The 20,889-nt window shown below is 32.3% G+C and overlaps 1 protein-coding gene across 1 annotated transcript; it reads right to left on the bottom strand.

The window, feature by feature from the left end:
* Positions 1–245: 245 nt before the first annotated feature.
* LOC140446546 (odorant receptor 94a-like) lies at positions 246–14,731 on the bottom strand. Its single transcript, XM_072539111.1, has 4 exons — positions 13,996–14,731; positions 10,849–10,948; positions 4,169–4,273; positions 246–413 (listed from the first exon to the last, which is right to left on the bottom strand). Exons 1-4 carry the CDS (start codon positions 14,655–14,657, stop codon positions 246–248), a joined length of 1,035 nt encoding a protein of 344 aa, XP_072395212.1. The 5' UTR covers positions 14,658–14,731.
* Between the last annotated feature and the right edge of the window lie 6,158 nt (positions 14,732–20,889).

Genomic DNA, 20,889 nt, shown 5'->3' with positions numbered 1-20,889 from the left:
CAACTAATAATCGATATGTTTCACAATTATACACGGTGAAATTATACAAATCCAGGAAATTAAGATTAATGTGAGATTACAAATTAATGCACTAATTTGTGATTGAACACTGGCATCGAAAGAATGAAAAAAAAAAAAAGAAAAAAACAAGTTTTATATTAACTGGATATGTTTAGTATCAACTTGATAAGTTAATATGTAATACCAAAATTTTTATGTAATACTGAGGTAAATATATTAATAAATCAAATACTTACTGTCATTAATGTCGGTAGGTTCAACGTAAAAAAATTTGCAGCTCTCAGAATAAGAGGATATTTTGATCTTTCCATTATAGTAACAAACATTTTTTGACAACTAAGGTCACATTCGAACCATTCGGATGAATAACAAGCATCCGATATTTCATTGCTCTGTAATAAATACAAAAAAAAAAATACATTTAGACAAGGTAATCCAACCATATATCCCGTTTAAATCCCGAAATTGTACCAATTCAGCTAAATCACGATCAGTGAGATGTACAAATATGGTACAATTAGCATCCTAAAGCACCTAAAAGAAACACAGCATACTCACTTCCATTACATATTAAACAAATTATAACCGAAAAAAGGAGAGCGCGTCCAAAATGGCAAAGGTCCCGAAATCCACTCGATAAGACAAAGCTAAATAGACTAACATACCAGCTAACGTCAGCGCTAAATCAAGCTCGTAATGACACCTTCAATTTTTATATTAACAACCTCTCTCCATATGACCACTCTATATGGAGAGCAACTAAAAAATTCAAGAAACCGACACTGTCTATTCCTCCAGTAAGAAAACCTGATAGAAGTTAGGCGCAGACTGACAATGAAAATGCTAATGTATTTGCAGAATATTTTGAAAATATATTTACTCCAAATTTAGGTCAAAACATAAATGATGATGTAGTTAGCAAATATCTAGATGCACCCTGCCAACTATCACCTCCAATAAAAGCATTCTCCCCATTCGAGGTTCGCAGAATAATAATGAGTACCAACTGTAACAAAGCCTCAGAGAATCCTAAAACATCTACACAGAAAAGCAGTTCCCATGCTTACTATTATCTACAATAAAATGCTGCAGTTAAGCTATTTTCCAATCCAGTGGAAATATGCTCATATTATAACGATTGGAAATCTAGGTAAATTGCTTATAGAACCTTTTTCCTATCCTCCGATAAGCTTATTACCCTTGATGTCCAAGATATCTGAAAGGCTACTGCTAAATAGAATAAGCGAAACTGTACCACTCGAGAACATAATACCCGAACATCAGTTTGGTTTCCATCAAAAATATTCAACAATCCAACAGTGTCATAGAATAGTAAATAAAATCAAGAAAAGTTTGGAAAAAAGGCTATGTGTGCCTCAGGATTTCTCGATATTAAACAGGGTTTTGATAAATTCTGGCACAACGGTTTGCTTTATAAATTAAAATCTTTACTGTCCAGCGATATGTACCTTATCCTGAAGTCCTATATTAACGAATGTTTGTTCCAAGTAAAAAATCAATAATGATTTTTCAACCTATCACTCAATCCAATCCGGAGTTCCTTAGGGAAGCCTCCTCGGTCCATTCCTGTACCTAATCATTACTGCTGACATACCTATTACATATCACGTCACAGTGGCGACTTTTGTCGAGGATACATCCGTTTTAGTTTTAAACAAAGACCCAGACATAGCATCTGAAAAGCTGCAAAATTGCTTGCATACTTTAGAGAATTGGTTAACAAAATGGAAAATTAAAGTCAATAAAATAACGAAAAATTAGCCCAAGTCACACTTATAACAAGAAGACCCACTTGTCCACAAGTTAGTCTAAACAATACCCTTATTTCTGCCAGAGACGTTGTGAAATATCTTGGGTTGCATTTGGACCGAAAGCTCACCTCGAAGCAACATATTAACGCCAAAAAAAAACTCAGCTCAATATAAAATTAAAACAAATGAATTGGTTACTTGGCAGAAAGTCACAACTGTCATTCGAGAACAAAATACTGCTTTACAAAGTCATACTAAAATCAATATGGACTTACGGCGTAGAAATCTGTAGCTGTAGCAAGCCTTCAAATACAAAAATTTAACGTCCCTTGGTATGTAAGCAATGCAACCATCTACAATGACCTAGGAGCACCAACCGTAAAATATGTCATATCACTTCACGCCAACAAGACCAAAATTCTTAATTCAACGCACTACAGCCAAATTATCAGTGAATTATATCAGATACCAATGGAGGAACGCGGAATGAAGAGGACTTGGCCAGAAGACCTGATTACCTAGGTGAAAATGGAGAACTGTAGCTGAACGGTACTCAAATCAAATAAATATTGTCATCACATTTACTAATGTACTTACTGTTTATAAGTAAATTGTAAATATGCATTTAATATTGACGTTCCACAGCCACCGTTACTCTTAACAATGTTGTTTAAGTACAATTATTCTAAAGTTTACTAGAATCCATCTTTAAAATTGGAAACATTTTATCTTTACAATGTTACTAGTATCCTAATTTTCGGACACTTTTACTTTTGTCATGATAAAATATCGTAATTAGCTAATTCATTTTTATAACATATATTAATTGATGGAGAACAAGTTTACGAATCGTAGGGTATATACTAACAGAGCAATATAACATTTATGATATGTTTACATATACATTTATAAGTTCTATTTATTTTATATTGTATTATTTAAATTTATTTTACAAATGCTTAAAAGGACAAAATATCCCTCATGATTGGAATGTTGGATACATCAGCTCAATATTCAAGAAAGGGGATAAACGCAAATGCTCTAATTATAGGGGAATAACTGTTATTAGCTCAGTGGGGAGGTTGTATGGTCGAATAATAAAAGAAAGAATAGAATCAGAATAAGAAGACATAAAAGAAAAAAAAATGGATTTCGTGCAGGTAGATCGTGCACAAATGGTATATTCGTTCTGCAGCAGGTAATCGAAAAACGGAAGGCAAGGAATCTATCTACCCATCTATTGTTTGTAGATTTAGAGAAGGCATACGATACGGTAAGTTTGAAAAAACTGTTTCAAACATTGACGAAAGTAGGTCTCAGTAGAGAGTATGTGGATGCTACCGCAAATATATACAAAAATGCAAGAAGTGTCGTTAAAGAAGGAATTGTCATTTCCAATGACAAAGGGACTTAAACAAGGATGTTGTCTATCCCCGACCTTATTTAGTGGAGCAGTGGAGGAAACAAGTATCCGGAATGGGAATAGACATAGGCGATGGTAAATGTAAACTTTATTTAACGCAGACGATCATGTAGTCGTAGTGAATAATGAGAAAGACATGGACTACATGTTTAGAAAACTAAAGAAAGAATATGAAAAATTGGCCTGAATATGAATATGTCAAAGATAGAGTATCTTAAAATAGGAGATAATGAAGAAGATCCAGAGTTGGAAATTAGAAACACAAAAACATGCAATGAATCTCGGATCTATAATATCTAAAGAAGGCACTACCAAAAGAGACATCGAAAACAGAACGCAGCAGGGAAAAAAGGGGTAAACATTCTAAACTCTCTACTAGGGTCTAAAGATATTAGACAAGAAACGAAATTAACAATATATCGAACCTTGGTAGAGCCTATTATGACTTATTATGGGACAGGAGTTTGGCCGATCACGAAAAAAGATAGAAAAAGAATAGAAGTAGTAGAAATGGATTTTATAAGGAGAGCGTGTGATGTATCCAAAAATAATCATATCAGGAATAAAGATATTAGAAGGAGGACAAATACTGTATATTCCAGTGTAGACAGAATTGAAACGAGACAACTAGTGTGGTATGGTCACGTGAAGAGAATTAAAGATAGATGGCCAAAGAAAGCTTTAAATTATATACCACAACAAAGAAGAAAAAGGGAAAGGCCTTCAGTTGCCTGAGGAGAAAGTGTACGGCACATAATGAGAGATAGAGCCATCAAAGAGGACAAATGGATGGACAGAAAATGATGGCGGTCGAAAATCGAGAAGCGGCGGAGGCTGTAGGAACCTCGCTTGATATATATATATATATATATATATATATATATATATATATATATATATATATATATATATTTAAATTTAAAAACTATTTGGAATAAAAGGTAATACTTACACTTTCCATCAAGAGATGTCCGTACCAACAGTACATTGCTATTTGGCATGACATACAATTAAGATATGTAATCAGTAGTACAAACTGGATGCTTTTAAAACTAATCTAAAATTAAATTTAATTCACCTATTTTTTTTAAACTAAGGTAATTTATAAATAAAATTCACAATTAGTGTGTTATAAATTTCCGTAAACTATCAATAAAATTATTTTCAGCTTCTCGCAAACAAGAATAATTTTTATCAAATACTTCTTAGGCCAGCGTTTCTCAACCTTTTACCAGTTGCAACCAAATTTTATATAATTATTTTCACCGCGCCCCATCCAATAAAAATATATGAATCCAGGACCGATGTTCGGGGGGGGGGGGGGTTGTTACCGAAGGTTGTTACCTTTTTTTAAGGCACTTTTCACACTCTTGAGTGCCATAAAAACAATCAAACCTTATCGTTATTAAAGTATATTTATTTGTCAAATTTTTTAGCCAGTCTCTCTGGATACGCCCTTGTACTAAACTTACAGTAAAACCTTAATTACTAAATTACCAAGAATAAGTAAATTTATTGATATTTGGCAACACCAATCCGGAATCGATCGTCTCTCTTCGCGAGAAGTTCCGAGTTACGAGTTCTCCTCTCTCCTCCTCAGATCCAGACCTTACTTAAGTCAGTTTAGTCAGTCCAGTCAGTCCTTCTGCATCTGTTAAATTTATTGTGAATGTTTATGTTGTAGTTTGCGTGTATTAATTGCAGTTCACGGTATTAAAATATTCCAAGCAGTAGATAAATCTACTTAAATTTATACAAAACCATATATAAATTTTTAACTGGGCGTAAGCGAGCATTCGATACTAGTTAAGCATCAACAAGTGTACAGGCGAGAGTGGTTCCAAAAATAAAATCAAGAAAATATTCTCAAGATTACTTCAATTTTGGGTTTACGTTGTACGACGAAGAATTGCGTCGGAATATGCACAGATGGTGCTCGTGCAATGTCAAGAAAATTTCATAGTCTATAAGCGCTTGTGAAACAAAAGTCTCCAATGTGTAAATAGCCACACTGTATGATCCACAGAGAAGCTCTGGCTTCCAAAGAAATGTCTCCTGGCCTGAATATTATGCTAACAACGTTTGTAACAGTAGTTAATTACATAAAAATGAGACCTTTGAAAACCAGAATCTTTTCTGCACTTTGTTAAGACATGGGTGCATTACATTCAGCATTATTATTTTATTGTGAGGCAAGATGGTTATCACGTGGGAAATTTTTACAACGTGTTTTTGAATTGACATGAAATCGCTATTTTTCTAGAAGAAGAAAATAGACCGGATGCCGATATGTTTCGAGATAGTTTATTTTTGATGAAACTGAGCTACTTGGTTGACATATTCGAGAAACTAAATATTTTGAACATTCAGCTTTAAGGAGCCAATACACATATATTGGACACGAGTGATAAAGTTAATGGTTTTTGTAAAAAATTGGAATTGTGGAGCAGAAATTTAAAGCAAAAAAACCTAGAAATGTTTGCAAATGTGGATGAATGTATTAAAACTTATAAGGTTAAAGAACAACACGTGAAAGTTGTTTTTGTAACCACTGAAAATCATTTAGCGATGCTGACTAAAAATTTTAAAAGATATTTTTTTGAGACGACAAATTAATACGTAGTTACGAGTGGGTTAGGAATCCGTTCCAAATTACACCGGAAGGGCTTTCTACGGCGGAAGAAGAAACCTTCATTGACTACACAGCAAATGATGAAATTAAGAAACAGTTTAATAATAAATCCCTCTTTGAATTTTGGGCAAGAGTAAATGATGAGTTTTCTGCACTGAAAACCAGAGCGTTCCGTATACTATTTTTTCTTTGCCGTTTTCAACATCATACCTTTGCGAAACAGGATTTTCTGCGGTGGCTGCTTTGAAGGCCAAATATAGATCGCAGCTAAATATAAAAAAAAGAACTGAGAACGTCTATTTCTAATATTACACCCCGTTTCGATAAACTTTGCTCTACAAAACAAGCTCAAGGAAGTCACTGATTTATTATTAAACTTGTTCATAATTTAATGTTCAGTGCTCTTTATAATTATACCTGTTATATCAGTGTTCATGTGTATTTTATTTTTTCGAATACCCCCCCATTAATAATACCGCGCCCCACAGGTTGAGAATCACTGTCTTAGGCAATACAAAAAATTCTAAAGTACACTGACGTTTTAGCTTCTAAATGGAGAGAAGTTTATTTCACCAAAAAATAAAAGTTTAACTGTAATTAATTATTTATTTAGTATTATTTAGGAAGATCGTAAAACTTTGATTTTTTCGTAAAGTATTTACTATACCTACTTAATTATTATCTTTAGAGAAGTGGAAGAAATAAATAAAAGTCTAAAGAATTCAGTCAAGTAGGAAATAGAAAAAGAATGGCAGACCACACAGACAGCCATGTCAGAAACAACGAAAAAATGTATAGAAAGTTGTCAGAAATGAGCGTGAGAGATTGGAGAAAAAAAGCAAGGGAACAAAATATAAGGGAAATATTCAAGTTTTTAGAAACCAGGGGCCTACAAGACCTGTAGTGCTGTTGTATATATATATATATATATATATATATATATACAAAAAATCTGTTCAACCTCAAAATACTCCACATGCTAGCAAAGAACTAAAAGCAAGAATTATTGTAAGTAAATTAGAAGATGGTTGGTCACTATCTGCCATAGCGAACCATTTTAACGTAAGCAGAATAACAGTTTTTAATATTAATAAAAGATGGAGAGAACAAGAAACTCTCGAAAGAAAGCAAGGTTCTGGAAGACTAAAAATATCTACCGCTCATGAAGATGGTGCGCTTTTGAAGAGATTAGAAAAGAATCCTTTTGCGAAAACTGCAAGACTTATGTCACAGTTTCTGGGAAGAAAGACAACAACTTGGCTCAGAATTAAACCATCGCGTCTTAGGTACCGAACTGCAACAAAAAAACAAGCTCTTACACCACAACAGAAGCAATCAAGACTTATATTTGCTTTAAACCATCAGCTACAAAATCAAGATTTTTGGGACAGGGTAATATTTACAGACAAGAAAATTTTTCAATCTTCTAAAAAGGACAAAATTGGGTTGTATAGACCAGATAATAATAGATTTAATTCTATACATGTTGATAGATTTATAGGGATTCAGTTTATCTAGAGTAATGGGAATGGTATGGCGTATAGATGGCAGGTTTCTTGTGCAGACTTATCTAAATATTGTAGAAAACATTCTGTTTCCCAGTGTAGAAAAGTTGCATCCGGAAAATAATTTTATTCTCCAACAAGATAATTGTCCTGTTCACACTGCAAATATAATAAATTAGTGGCTCCAGAATAACAACATCGAAACCTTACCATGGCCCAGCTACAGTACAGATTTAAACCCAATCGAAAATGTGTGGGGGGTTATTATAAAACAGTATCGGCTTAATTTTATACCTCAAAATACTGAAGAGCTTTGGCACGGTATACAACAGGTTTGGGAAGAGCTTTCTAAAGAAGACAATTTCATAGTTCCTTTCACGCAGATGCACCGAAGACTACAAGCTGTTATCAATGCTGATGGAGATTTAACAAAATATTAATTTTATTTTTACATACCTAAATTCAGTATAGTTTTGGTCTTGCAGACCCTCGCTTTATTTAGAGAATTTCTTGTTCCTTTCATTTTTTATTAATAGAAAAACTGTAGTTCTGCTTATGTTTTGCTGCCTCTGATAGTGCCCAGTTATCTTTTAACTTGGTTACAATTCTTACTTTAATATATTGTTGAGTTAAGTCGTTTGTTTTATTCTATGTAAAAACATTCATTGTATGTAAAAACTATCATTTATAATACTCTTTATAACATGCAGGACTTCAAAATAATATCAAAATTTAAACCTTAATAATTATTACAATTTATGAATTAACATATGAAATCAATTATTCTTTGTTTGTTTGTTTATTTTATTATTTGTCTGTTATAATAAATATGATATATTGTCAGACCAATCATATACACTGCTCAAAATGATAAAATCTTAACTAAGAGTCTTATCAGTTTTTTTAGAAATCAGCTGTACACCAACGTTAGTGTATTACTAATTGCATAGGTGCTAGGAACTGGCATGTATATAATATCTGGACATTTTCTAAATGTAAAAAGTTTCAAAAAGAAATATTATTTATAAACAAATACCATATTAGCGTGATATTTTAAATTATTTATATTCTATTTTTTCTTTACAGAATATTGGCATCATCAATTTCATAATATAGATATATAGATATAGATGATTGCCTAATTATTAGTATTCATCGCATCAAAATTCAGCAACTATAAATAATGATTTTCCCTGTTTCTTATACGACCAAGTAACAGTTTGGTCGAATTGGTGAAAAGTTGAGCATTCGCCAAAATTTTCACTGGCGAAAACGCTTCCGCCAAAAGGTGTTTTCGCTCTCACCAAAATTTAAATTGTCATTTTTCTAAAATGGATAAAATTTACTTTGTATACTCAATTAACTGATTCCAGTCCCAAATGCATAGTAATTATTGTAATTGATTTTTTGATATATTGATATATAATAATGATTTTTGATATGAATGACTTCGAATGTAATTGACTGGAAGTTTCTATACAATCAAGCACATGTGCTCCAAGACAATATTAATTTTAAATTAAAGTAATGAATTATTCATACGTAGGTTTTATCAAAAAATAAAATTGTATCTATTCAAACAAAGTTTTAAATATTAAACATAAATATTTAATATTTTGAACTTTTTAGGTTTTTATAGATTATTATTTACGAGTACAAATAGAAAGCTTTTTTCAAAATTAATAAACAGCCACTCTCATTATTCAGATTATTCTTCTTTTTTCATGTAATGAAGTCTGCAACAGTTAAGTAATTATTACATATTACGTAATTATTGTTTTATTTAACTTTCTAAACGCTTTAATACTAAGAAAAATATTTTCGTATAGCAATATTAAAATTGATTTTGGTAATCAAAATACTATACAATACTGTCTTACTTTCTAATTAGTTTAATTTATATTTTTCGGATAATTTAACCAGGATATTTGTCAATTATCTGTGAATTGAAGAAGAAAACTCTAAGTTCTTTGACACTAATAATGGTCTAAAACAGTGCAGGGATGCGCTGCTGTATCTCCCCTTTCATATTACCTTGGAAAAGGCAATCAGACAATTATTAAATGTTATAATGAATGGAACTATTTTTAATAGATCGACGCAAATTCCCGCATTCGCTGACGATATATTTATAGTGGGCAGAAGTATGAGAGACATGGTGTAGTGTTTTACAAGGCTTGCGGACGCTGCAAGTGAATTAGGACTTATAGTAAACGAGGAAAAAACCAAATATACGTTGGTTTCTAAAAACCCCCAAAATATCCAACAGAGAATTCAAATTAATAACCATACCTTTGAGCAAGTCAAAGAAGTCACATATCTTGGATCGCTAATAAACACAACAAACACGAAAAGCGACGAAATATAAAGACACATAGCAATAGCAAACAGAACTGTTTGCTATTGCATTGCAGAACGTTTAAAAAATATATATAAAACGTGAAGTAAAGCTCAATATATACAAGACCTTAATAAGACCGGTTTTGATATATGGGGCTGAAACGTGGACCTTATCTCAAAATGATAAAAGACTTCTTGTTATTTTTGAGAAAAAAAATATTAGAAAGATTTTTGGGGCCGTAAATGAAAATTGGCTATAACGTCGAAGATACAACTTTGAACTGTCAGTTATACACCGATCCAGATATTGTGAAATTCGTTAAAGTGCAGAGACTTAGATGGACTGGTCGTATTACTAGGATGTCAGATCACGAATACACGAAGAGATTAACATTTTCAAAACCAGAGGGCACAAGAAGTAAAGGACGAACATAAAGGTGATGCATTGATGATGTGGAAGGAGACCTACAGATTCTAAGGGTCAGAAAATGGAGGGAAGTTGCCAGGAATCGACAGGAGTGGCCACTTCTTTGTGAGCAGGCCAAGATCCACAACGAATTGTCGAGCCACTTATGATGATAATGATGATGATTTGTTAATTATATTTCATGTGTTTAAATAGGGACACGAGCAAGAGCCAAAACCTCATACTGGAAGTAAAGCAGTAGCTACTAATTCCATCAATGAAATCTGTACACTCAGAATTCGGTAAAACTTGATTTTGGTTTATATTTTTGTAAATCAGTTAGTATAAGTAAGGAGAATAAAGGTTAATGTATTCGCGTGACGGTTTCAACATAAAAGTTTTTTTTCGAAATATTTTGTGAAAATTGAATATATTTTTTTACGGGTAGACAATGCAACTTTTAGAAAATCCTTGGGGTCCGGATTCTAAATTCAAATTTTCAGAAAAATTCAGAAAATTAAAATTTTAAATGAGTTGGTTAACTGACTGGAATTGGCTGGTGTATTTTGCAACAATGGATGCTGCGTTCTGTAAGTTAAATAATCAAAGAAGAACCTAATATCTTTTTAATTGCCTACAACTACACCTGTTTAAAACAAAATTTTTCCTTTTGATTTTTTTACGTAACATACCAACATCTAAACTAAATAGTGTTTAATATTCGTTATAATTATAATTTATTTACTTACCACCAGCATCTGAAATCCGGTTAAGCATATGACCAAAACGCTGCATAGAAATTGTACAAATATTCCTCTTGAAAAAGTTTTTTCAATATCGATTACGAAACTGTAAATGTATTTAGAAAAAATGTTATTTACACTTTAATTAAAATATACAAGCTGATCAACTTTTGGGAGAAAGTGCGCTATATCTGTGCATAAACGCAGCACAAAAAAAACGACCTGTTGTACCCATAAATTGCAAATTTGTAAATGTAAAGGCCAGTTTGGACATTATTATCAAAATTCATAAAAAATATTGATTTTACTAATGATCTATAAATCATTTTAAGTCAAATCACAAATTCAGTATTTGCTCAGTATTTTTAAATGCATCACCCTGTATTTTATATCACCATTATAAACTTAGTCAGCGTAGTTTAATTTGTCCTAAGTATTTTCTATGAGTATACTTAACCCATTAATGCCCACCGTATTTTATGTAATACGGGAGACACAGCTACATATTTCGCCATCTACTAGTTAAAAAAAAAGTAAACATTAGTTGTTTTCCCAATATAGGTTACAGAGTAGATGTTAGAAGGCAACTGTTTATAAAAACATCAGAAATTTATTCCTGTTGCATGATGCCGGAATTGATGAGAAAGGCCAGTTCAATTACACTTTTCAAAGTATTGGCCGAGGTACACTATCTCAAAGCATGGATATTACAGCTATTTCTCGAAAAAATACAGCAATTGAGAAAACAGTGCTGCCAAATACAACTGTGACTGAAAATCATTAATCAGTTAACGGTTGCAGAAATTTCACAAAATTCTGAAAACAGAAAAAAAATCTATGAAAAGAATCGATCGTAATTGGGAAGAAAAAAATGCTGGAAAATGGAGCTATAAATAGAAACAACAAAATTTAAAGCCAATCGATGTGTTTAAATTATTTTTTGATGAAAAATTCATGGACTATCTTTATAAAGAAACGGTAAAGTACGCTTCACAAAAATTCTGCCCTTTCTCTTTGTCCGTGGATAATTTAAATAAATACCTTGGCATTCTTTTTCTCACTGGATACCACCCATTTTCTTTTAGGAGAATGTATTGGGATTGTCGAGAGGACTATCACTCTCCTTTAGTTAGTAATATTATGAGTCGAAACAGATTTGAACAGATTCATAGATTTTTACACTTTAACGATAATACGTTGTACCAACAAACCAATAAAGCGTTCAAAGTTCAACCCCTAATTGACCATCTAAATGAACATTTTCATCATTACCTCCAGCCAGTAAACGGAAGTTTCTCAGTGAAAGAAGCCATGGAGCCGTATTATGGACCTCATACAATGAAGCAGTTTATTCGAGGAAAACTCATCCTTTACGGATATAAATTCTGGAGCGTTGCGACTAATAAAGGTTACCTTGCAAATTTTTATTCATATTCCGGAAGTGGAGATAAATTACAGGGTAACTCGTTAAGAAGTTCCGTAACCAACCGAAAAGCTGTGTACAGGGTTTTTACCACAAGAATCTGTTATCTTATTGATAATTTTTTACATCTTTACCTTTACTGACAAGGTTGAGAGATCAAAAGATACACTATATCGGCACAATTAGAAAAAACAGGATTGAAAGGGCCCCACTCAAAGAAATAAAAAAAAACAAATTCGTGGAACTTCCCACGCTCTACATAGCGAAGAACATCAGCTCACTCTTGTTCGCTGGAATGTCAATAAGGAAGTTACTATGGCAACTAATGTTTCAACTCCAGATATATTTACTATAGGAAAGTGTAACAGATGGTTCAGAAAAGATAGAAAAATTATAGCGGTCCCTCAACCAAACTTTGTGCAAATGTATAACAAGGGAATGGGTGGTGTAGACTTATTCGATAAGCTAAGAGGATTATATAGGATTCGAATTCGATCTAAAAACTGGTATTGGGCGATATTTAGATTTTACTTGAATGGGACAACAGTCAACATGTGGCTTCTTTACCGAAACATTGAGGCCATCTCTCTATTAGAATTTTACAGGCGAATTGTGGAGGCCCTGCTGACAGCTCCAGATATTCTTACGCCACGTTGAGTACGTCCAAAATCTTCAAAAAATGTTGCTGACGAAATTCGTTTGGATAATGTGGGTCATTTGGTGGACAAAATTAAAAAACAACGAAGGTGCGGCAAATGTACCAAATATCGATGCATTAAATGTAATGTAGTACTTTATCACGAGCAATGTTTTGTCAAATATCACATGTTGTAAAAATTTTAAAATAAATAATATTGTATCTTTCATTGCCCAGCTTATGATATATCATACGTCAAAAAAGACAGTTACAAAGGAAAAAGAAAACGTAAATTTTGCACATTGCTATTAAAAACAACCTCTCTTTATTTTATTCTTAAGTATTGATTTCGTTTTGATAAACATTTAATTTTGGGCATTAATGGGTTAATATGTAGTTTTCGACATATTTTAAATTGTAGTAGAAGAATTTCGTTAATTAAATTAATAATTTTTATTTACTTTACTAATTACAACTATCTTAAATCAACACACAAAACAATAAAGAAATTTTTGTTATTTTAACTGTAGAAAGTGTTCGAAATGATTTCCCATGTCATCAAAATAAAGGGTTCTATGAAGGTATATTGTACAAATTGACAATTTAGTTTTAATTCAAATCGTTTTGACCAACATTTCGTGCTCAGCATCATTTCGTTCTAACTTGTGGGAATAAAATTGATACAATACAGAAAAAGATAGCAAAAAGGAGCACTGAGAAAGAAGTGACATTTCTGAATCCATAAATTAAAATATATGTAGAGAGGCGATCCCGGTAGAGAATTCTGTCACTGCCCCTGATATACCTTAATAGCTTCAAATCGGGGTCATACCAGGCAGCTTCGGCAGAATTTATTTTTGCTAAGAGTTGGTTCGATTCGTAGTGATACAAGGGCAACGGGTAAACCAGGTCCCATAAAAGATCTACCGAGTGTTGCAGAGCTGTTAAAGCAGCTCTACCGAAGTCCCGAGGATTTTTTGTAATAGTTGTTGGAAAATGTATAATAAAATTGACTGCAGTACATTCTACATAAACATATGGCTTTTGTAAAAGAAAAAAAATAATGAAGTATAGCTATGAATTTAATACAGACCTATAAATCGCATTGTAGTGAATTATACATTTTATTATTTTCTGTTTCGGAGATTCTATTTCTGTTCTATTTCCTGTGTTCATATTGGATATCGTACTTTTCCTAAACCGCTCTTTTAATATCTCCGTATGAACTGTTGCTAAAGTTATCAATGCTATAGTCAAAATATCAATATTTGAGTTTGTCCACGCCCCAATTGAGAGACTGAGCACAACCACAAACCATATATAAACATAATATTTTTCCGTATCAAATGGAATCCAAACTGGTAGCGGTAGTTTTTTAATTTCACCGGGTTTATGGTCTAATATCGGATAGAGGCCGTAAAAAAGTACGACTCCGGTGCATAATATCCTGAATATTTTAGCAAGTATTCTAACATTATCTACATAATCGTTTACTAATTTCTCTTCCTCTTCATCCAAATAAGTCAACAAAGGATTCTGAAGATGCTTTTCAATTACAAACATATTATTTTTATAAACTATAAAGTTGACTAATTTACACACAAATGCTGATTGTGTCATACAGAATAGTAACACTTCTGATATTTTAACGAGATCAGATAACTGCGTGTACAGATATACTACGATTAAAATCATTTCTAGCCAAGACATTGTAAAGTTAAAGGTGCCTCTTATGTAATAGAACATCTTAGTCATCTTGGAAACATGTTGAATCGGATAAAAACCTCCAAACGTTAGGTATCTTTTTTCTATGTCAAATGCATCCACTAGGTTTATATGCTGAAATGAAAGATCAGGAATCAATCTAAAATCACGTTTTACAATTTTGATATTATTCTACACATGCAGTCCAGTCGTCAGAGATTTGATGTCTAAAAACGAGAGGACTAAGCTGAATTTTGTTGAGAATGACAATTTTGGGACACCAAAAAAGATGCAAATGTTTCCTACTACTACCCTCGGTCTTAATCATAAAGGGGAAAGACGGAAAATATCGATTTACCAAGAATCTGGACTTCGTAGACAAAATGTATCACACAAGAAATTTAACTGAGATATGTAATTTTGAAGAAAAATGTTTATTAGCACTTTTTGGTGTAGAATGAATACAAGAAGAATAGACCGAAGCATATCTCACAAAACCGTGTGATAATGGATAATAACGGAGGAAACCGAAATCACAGAGAAACATAAAGGGAAACACGGGGCGGAATGTCATGTCAATTTTGATGTCATGGCAAGTTAATAAGTTTTTTGTTAAAAATGAAAACGAACTATAGCAATTAATTAATCAATTATTCTAAAAAACAATAAATAGAATAAAATATTGGAAAAATCAAGATAATTGACAATTTTACTTGATATTTAAAGTAGTTCACTTTTCCCATTCCACCCAATATACGGGGTAGAACAGGATTTAATTTGTTGATAGCTTTTAATGAATGCAGTCATAAGAAAAGCATGGATTAAAAATATAATTAGTGGAAAATAATTTTTATTAATATTACCCCTAACACAATTTTTAATTGACACATAATTCACACATGAAAACTGATTCATCATTCTCGCTATCTACGTTAACACGATGAGCATGATACTCATCCATCATGGGAAGTTAAATAAAATTCTTGGGAGTATAAACACACTGAGCATCATTTTCAGTTTCACTGGTATCATAGTCTAGCTTCTTGTCTTTCAGACCTTTATTTAACAACAACCTCTTCTTTTTAACCGCCTTTTTTTGTGGCTTTACTTCCGTCTTTATTGAAGCTAACTTTTCTTTTTACCCGCTCTACTTTTTTATCCGTCTTGGCTTTTGTGTCTTGCTTGGCCTTTTTCAACTCTTCTAAGTAAGGCTATAAAGTCAGAATGACTGTTTTTCCTTTTTTTCGAGAAGTTCTTTTCTTGTTCTGTTTTACTTTCGCTATCGGTAGAACGAGGAGAAATAGTCGGAAATGACGGTATGTTATTTGTAACTGAGGGATTTGCAACAGTATTTGACATCCATGAACACTGAGAAAGAATGAGTAGCTATCCACCGTTAGATGCTGATGTTTTAGAATTTAGCTACTTCATTTGTCGCTGACATTGTCATTGGCGTTTCTGAGCTTTAAATTATCATCTATTTGAATATCTCGTGGGGCGGATGGAAGGAAATCGTCTTCAGCTAAAGCATTAACATCTAGAAGTCATATTCCTGTTTTTATGAAGCTACTCAGTGCTATTTTTATTGTAGCTGCCATAATAAATGCAGCTCGAAACAACGATGCAATCTGAAATAAAATCACTACTTTTTCAGGATTTGATCTTAACCATCTTCGAATTTCCTCTTCATAATAAACACTAATAGGCTTTATCAGTATCTAAAGGCTAAAGACGTTGCGAACAGTGCGGAGGAATGCAGAGCAATACAACTCATTTATCTCGAGCAAGATCAATGAGTTCGAGGTTTTTGGTATGTGTCGAATGTCCGTCGAACAGAAGCAAAACAGGAGCATCTTTCGTGGCCTTACAGAAATATATACATTTTTCAAACCAACCAACAAATGTTTCGGTTGTAACTCATCCTGATTCTGAGATCTCTGCCCACCCTCCAGGTGGCAGACCCAACTTTCTGCTTTTGTTTCCTAGGGAAAATTAACATAGGAGGCATGCAAGATCCATTGGCAGAAAAACACAACTGCACAGTTTTATCTCTCTCACATGAGGTTAGCGTGCCTACCTGCCGGTTTTCCTTTCGTTGCTATGATTTTAGAATCTCCTTTTAGATACGAGCAAAAGTCAACTTATATTTATCATTACATTCTTTTAAGAGTGATTGGAATTAGGCTACAGCTACCCGATTGAAGCCCATTACACGAGCTCCACAGGTTGACTTTTTGTTGATGCAAAATTCTGGATTATTCCGCTTTTTCTTAACATATCGAACCAATGTTGATTTTGGTACACTAAATTGAGACGAGGCTTTTATTGGCCTCGTCTCAATTTAGTGTAAAAAAAAGAGAATAGTTGAACTGGACTTTATGAGAAGATTTCTATAAATCACCAGAGAGCAGAAACATAAGAACAGAGGAAATATGGGAAAACATAAAAAAATAATGCTAAATTACAAAGAATGACAGAGCACAGGTGGCCAAAAAGAATACTGGACTGGAACCCGTAGGAAGAAGGCGGAGAGCATAGAGTGCTGTGGAGGACAAATACAGCGAACTCATAATGGGGAAAAACCGAAGAAGAAGAAGAAAAAGTTATTAAGATAAAACAACAGAACTCATATAAAGAAGCACTGAAATAACATGAAAAGTGCACATAACAAATGAACAAATAGGGCACGTAACATGCTTTTTATATTTTCTGTATGATATTGAATCATCGATCATAAATAAATTTAATAAAGTAAATGCTATCAACATTTACTTTGATCAACCATGACTTTAGCTACTTGTGTTAAAATATCTTCTACTGATAGAGTTATCAAAGAACACGACGTGGAACACAAGAAAATTAGCTGGGCTAAAAACAGTAGGGGAATTAGTACCATGTATTAGTGCCACATATTTGCTAATATCCAATAAACCGAATGGGGAGTTAAAGAGCAAATAGGGAAGAAACAAAGACGGTAGTTTTTAAATTTCATATTTCATACTGAGAGTACAGAGATACAAGATAATGTAAAATATGGAGAACATACAATAAGTTTAAGACTTTATTAATATAATTTATAGAAGAGCTCTTCTACTTACCCTCATATTGGTGTAATTTGTCTTTTATCAAATACGTATACGCCCCTACATTCATTTTTATATTTTTTGGAGATTGTAAATAATTTATCGTTGGGTGTTACTATTAAAACTCGTAATTTGCAGGTAGCTGAATAACAAATTAAATACTATGCAATTTAGCATATTGAGTTGTTTATACAATTTGAATTAATCATGTTATAATTGGTAGAGTAGTATTATATTAAGGTGTTTTGTAAAACTCCCTTGCTTAAAAAAATATTTTTAAATATTTCCACACATAAATTATTACAAGGAGTTGTTAAGTTAAAAAATTGTGGATGAGGAAAGCATCAATTTTGTACATTATTACAATTTAATTTATACGTCTAAACAGGTTTACCTTGATATTTATTATATCTTAAAAGGACGGTTTCGAAACTAATTATATTTTATTTTATTTTATTTTAGGCCTATCAATCTTAATAAAATTATTTAATATTAATAGTTTATTGAAAAGTATTTTTACAAATTTTTAATATTTTACAAACTTATTAACGAACGGTAGGCTAATAAAATAAAGAGGAAAATAATCTCACAGTATTTTGTAACTAGGATTTTCAAATATTGGAATATTAAAACTGTATAAATGTTAAAACATGAAAAAATATTCTCAATCTTTTTGCGTCGCTAAGATTGATAATATAAACATTTCTGGTCTGTATATAATAATTTTAATTGCATGCTTCTGATGTTGATTCCGCTTAATATTGTGCGTCAAATAAATATCCACTTGGGATGGTGAGAAAATATTGGGGGAAGCCAATGAAATCACTCTAAAATGGAGCGCATAGGAGTCGGTTTCATTGTTTAGTCCAGATTTTCTTCAAATTCGTTATTGTATGTTTATTATACGTTTTTGCCATGGAAATATAGTGTAAAGTGATTTACTCTACGATGAGCCCTCTGCCTGGGCAGTTGGATTCGTTTTTTAGTCCAAATTTTCTTTAAACTCGTTATTCGTTATTGTTTTTTTGTTATCGAAAATTAGTTAGTCAGCAGTTAGTGGAAAAACTGTTAAGTTGAGATTTAGATTTGGAAGAGATAGCTTTCGGTGGTAGTCTTCAAAGTAGAATTTGTGCTCAAAATATTATTTGGCCGTTTTTGTTGAATTAATAATGGATTGTTTGTGCTGTGCCTTATCTGAGAGATTTGTAAGACGGCGTTACCAACCATTATGAGAGGTCCACATGGTTTAAAGAAGAAATTGAGTGGCCGATTGAAGATTGCAGTTTGTTGTCATCCAGAATAATCCGAATCCCGAATCAGTGTCCAATTTCCCAAGAATTGTCCATTTGTGTTCCATGGTCACTTTAGACCAATTCCAGCTTGTGTGGGACACAGTTGTATGTTGTTTGCAGTGTTTTGATTCAATTCCAATCCCAATAAGAGCGTAGGCGCAAAATTTCGGGCCAATGCTTTTTAAATGCAACCATTTTTTTCGAATCCTAAAAAAACTAATAAGTATTTTTGAAAAATTTAAACGCAGAATGAAAGAATACATTATTACTGAAGGCCGAAAGTCCCTGAAAACTTCTATAATGTTTATTTTAATAAGTTACAGGGGTGAAAAAAAAGAGAAAATTTAGTGTGATTTTTAATTTCAAATATCTCATATATTTTTTAAAAATATTTGTTAGTTTTCTCAGGATTTGAAAAAAATGATGGCGTTTAAAAAGCATTGGCCCGAAATTTTGCGCCTACGCTCTTAAAGGAAATACATCAGCCAGTAATACCAGGTACTTTTTATTAAAATTATTCAAAGTAAAAATAAACAATTTTCATTAATAACAAATTTGCTTTCATGAAAAAAATTATAAATAAATAAAATTATAAGTTTTATTGATTAGCTAAGTGTCATATTAGTCTTCTTTTCAAATTATCAATTTTAAAATTTAATCAATATTTCAAAAATGTTTGATATTTCATTTCGACATATGACAGACAGCATTATTCTTTTTCTGACAATTGGTAAATAATCATAAATTTGAATTGTTTTGTTTAAAGGTTAATCTCAATGTAAGCTCCGTTAAAAAAGTTAGATAATTTTGATTTCTAATAATAATTTAAATTTCTATAAGTGTCTCCAACGTCTGGAGCTTGTTTTAAATCGTTATAAATAGCACCATTGTAAGTTTTGTTGATAAATTTTGTTAATATTATTTGTAATAATTGTTGATGTGAAGTAATAATAAATATGTAATGTTTCTCTCTAAACCAGGAGTTATAGAATTATTTCCTTTAAAAAGATTCTCACCATTTAAAATTGTTTTAGGAAAGAAAAGCGTTTCTTTCAATCCAACAAGAGGATTCTATTAAACGGCGTCCATCAGTTCGACGAACTGAACAGAACCGACGTATTAGTTTTGATACGTCGGTTGATACTTTAGATTTGATACTGCCAATGTTTCGTCACTTGGATGGTGTAGGTGTGTAGCATAATGATTTCTTTTAAAATGTAAGTGTAAAAATTTTGTAGTACACCCCTGGGCTATATATAAATCTTGGTGTTTTTGTGTACACATTCAAAATTTCCAAGAAAGAATTTATTTATTTATACGTGTTAGATTAAACACTGGATATATTTCAAGGTTATTTCACGATTCGTATCAGCGGGTTAAAGTAGGACGCGAGGAAAGGGGGATCTGCGTTAGAGATCGGGGGAAGCGTGGAAGGTCAAGTTGAGGTTTGCAACTAAGTCGGTGTTGAACGGACGTGTGGCAGTTAAACTGGTCAAAACCGGCGAATTTGTTGAAATGAGTGGAAATTTACTCTTTATTAAAATGGCAGATTAGAAAAGAGTAATCACTATTTTGTTAAGTATCTAAGAGATTTGTGCCGTGTACCAGAATATTGAAAATGGTTCCAGTGTTGTAAAAAGCCGCTACTAGGGTGTGTCTAATGTGCTGCTGATTTTGTTCCAACCTCACTTTTATTTGTCTCTGGTCGTCTTAGCCAGACCATTTGAAGCAGTGCTTTTTGTTCGTGCATAGCAAAAATTCCAGTATAATTCCAGTTTAACCCCAGAAGTGCATTATTTTTTGTAAAACCAAGGTAACTTTTTTTGTTTTAAACTTTCACAAGAAAAAAATAAACATTAAAATAATAATTGCTTTCATAATTTAAATAATAAAAAAAAAGGTTTTAAT

The sequence above is a fragment of the Diabrotica undecimpunctata genome, chromosome 7, assembly GCF_040954645.1.
Source record: "Diabrotica undecimpunctata isolate CICGRU chromosome 7, icDiaUnde3, whole genome shotgun sequence".
Taxonomy (NCBI): domain Eukaryota; kingdom Metazoa; phylum Arthropoda; class Insecta; order Coleoptera; family Chrysomelidae; genus Diabrotica; species Diabrotica undecimpunctata.
Note: the sequence above shows the minus strand (reverse complement) of the source record. Positions and strands in the feature narration are given on the sequence as shown.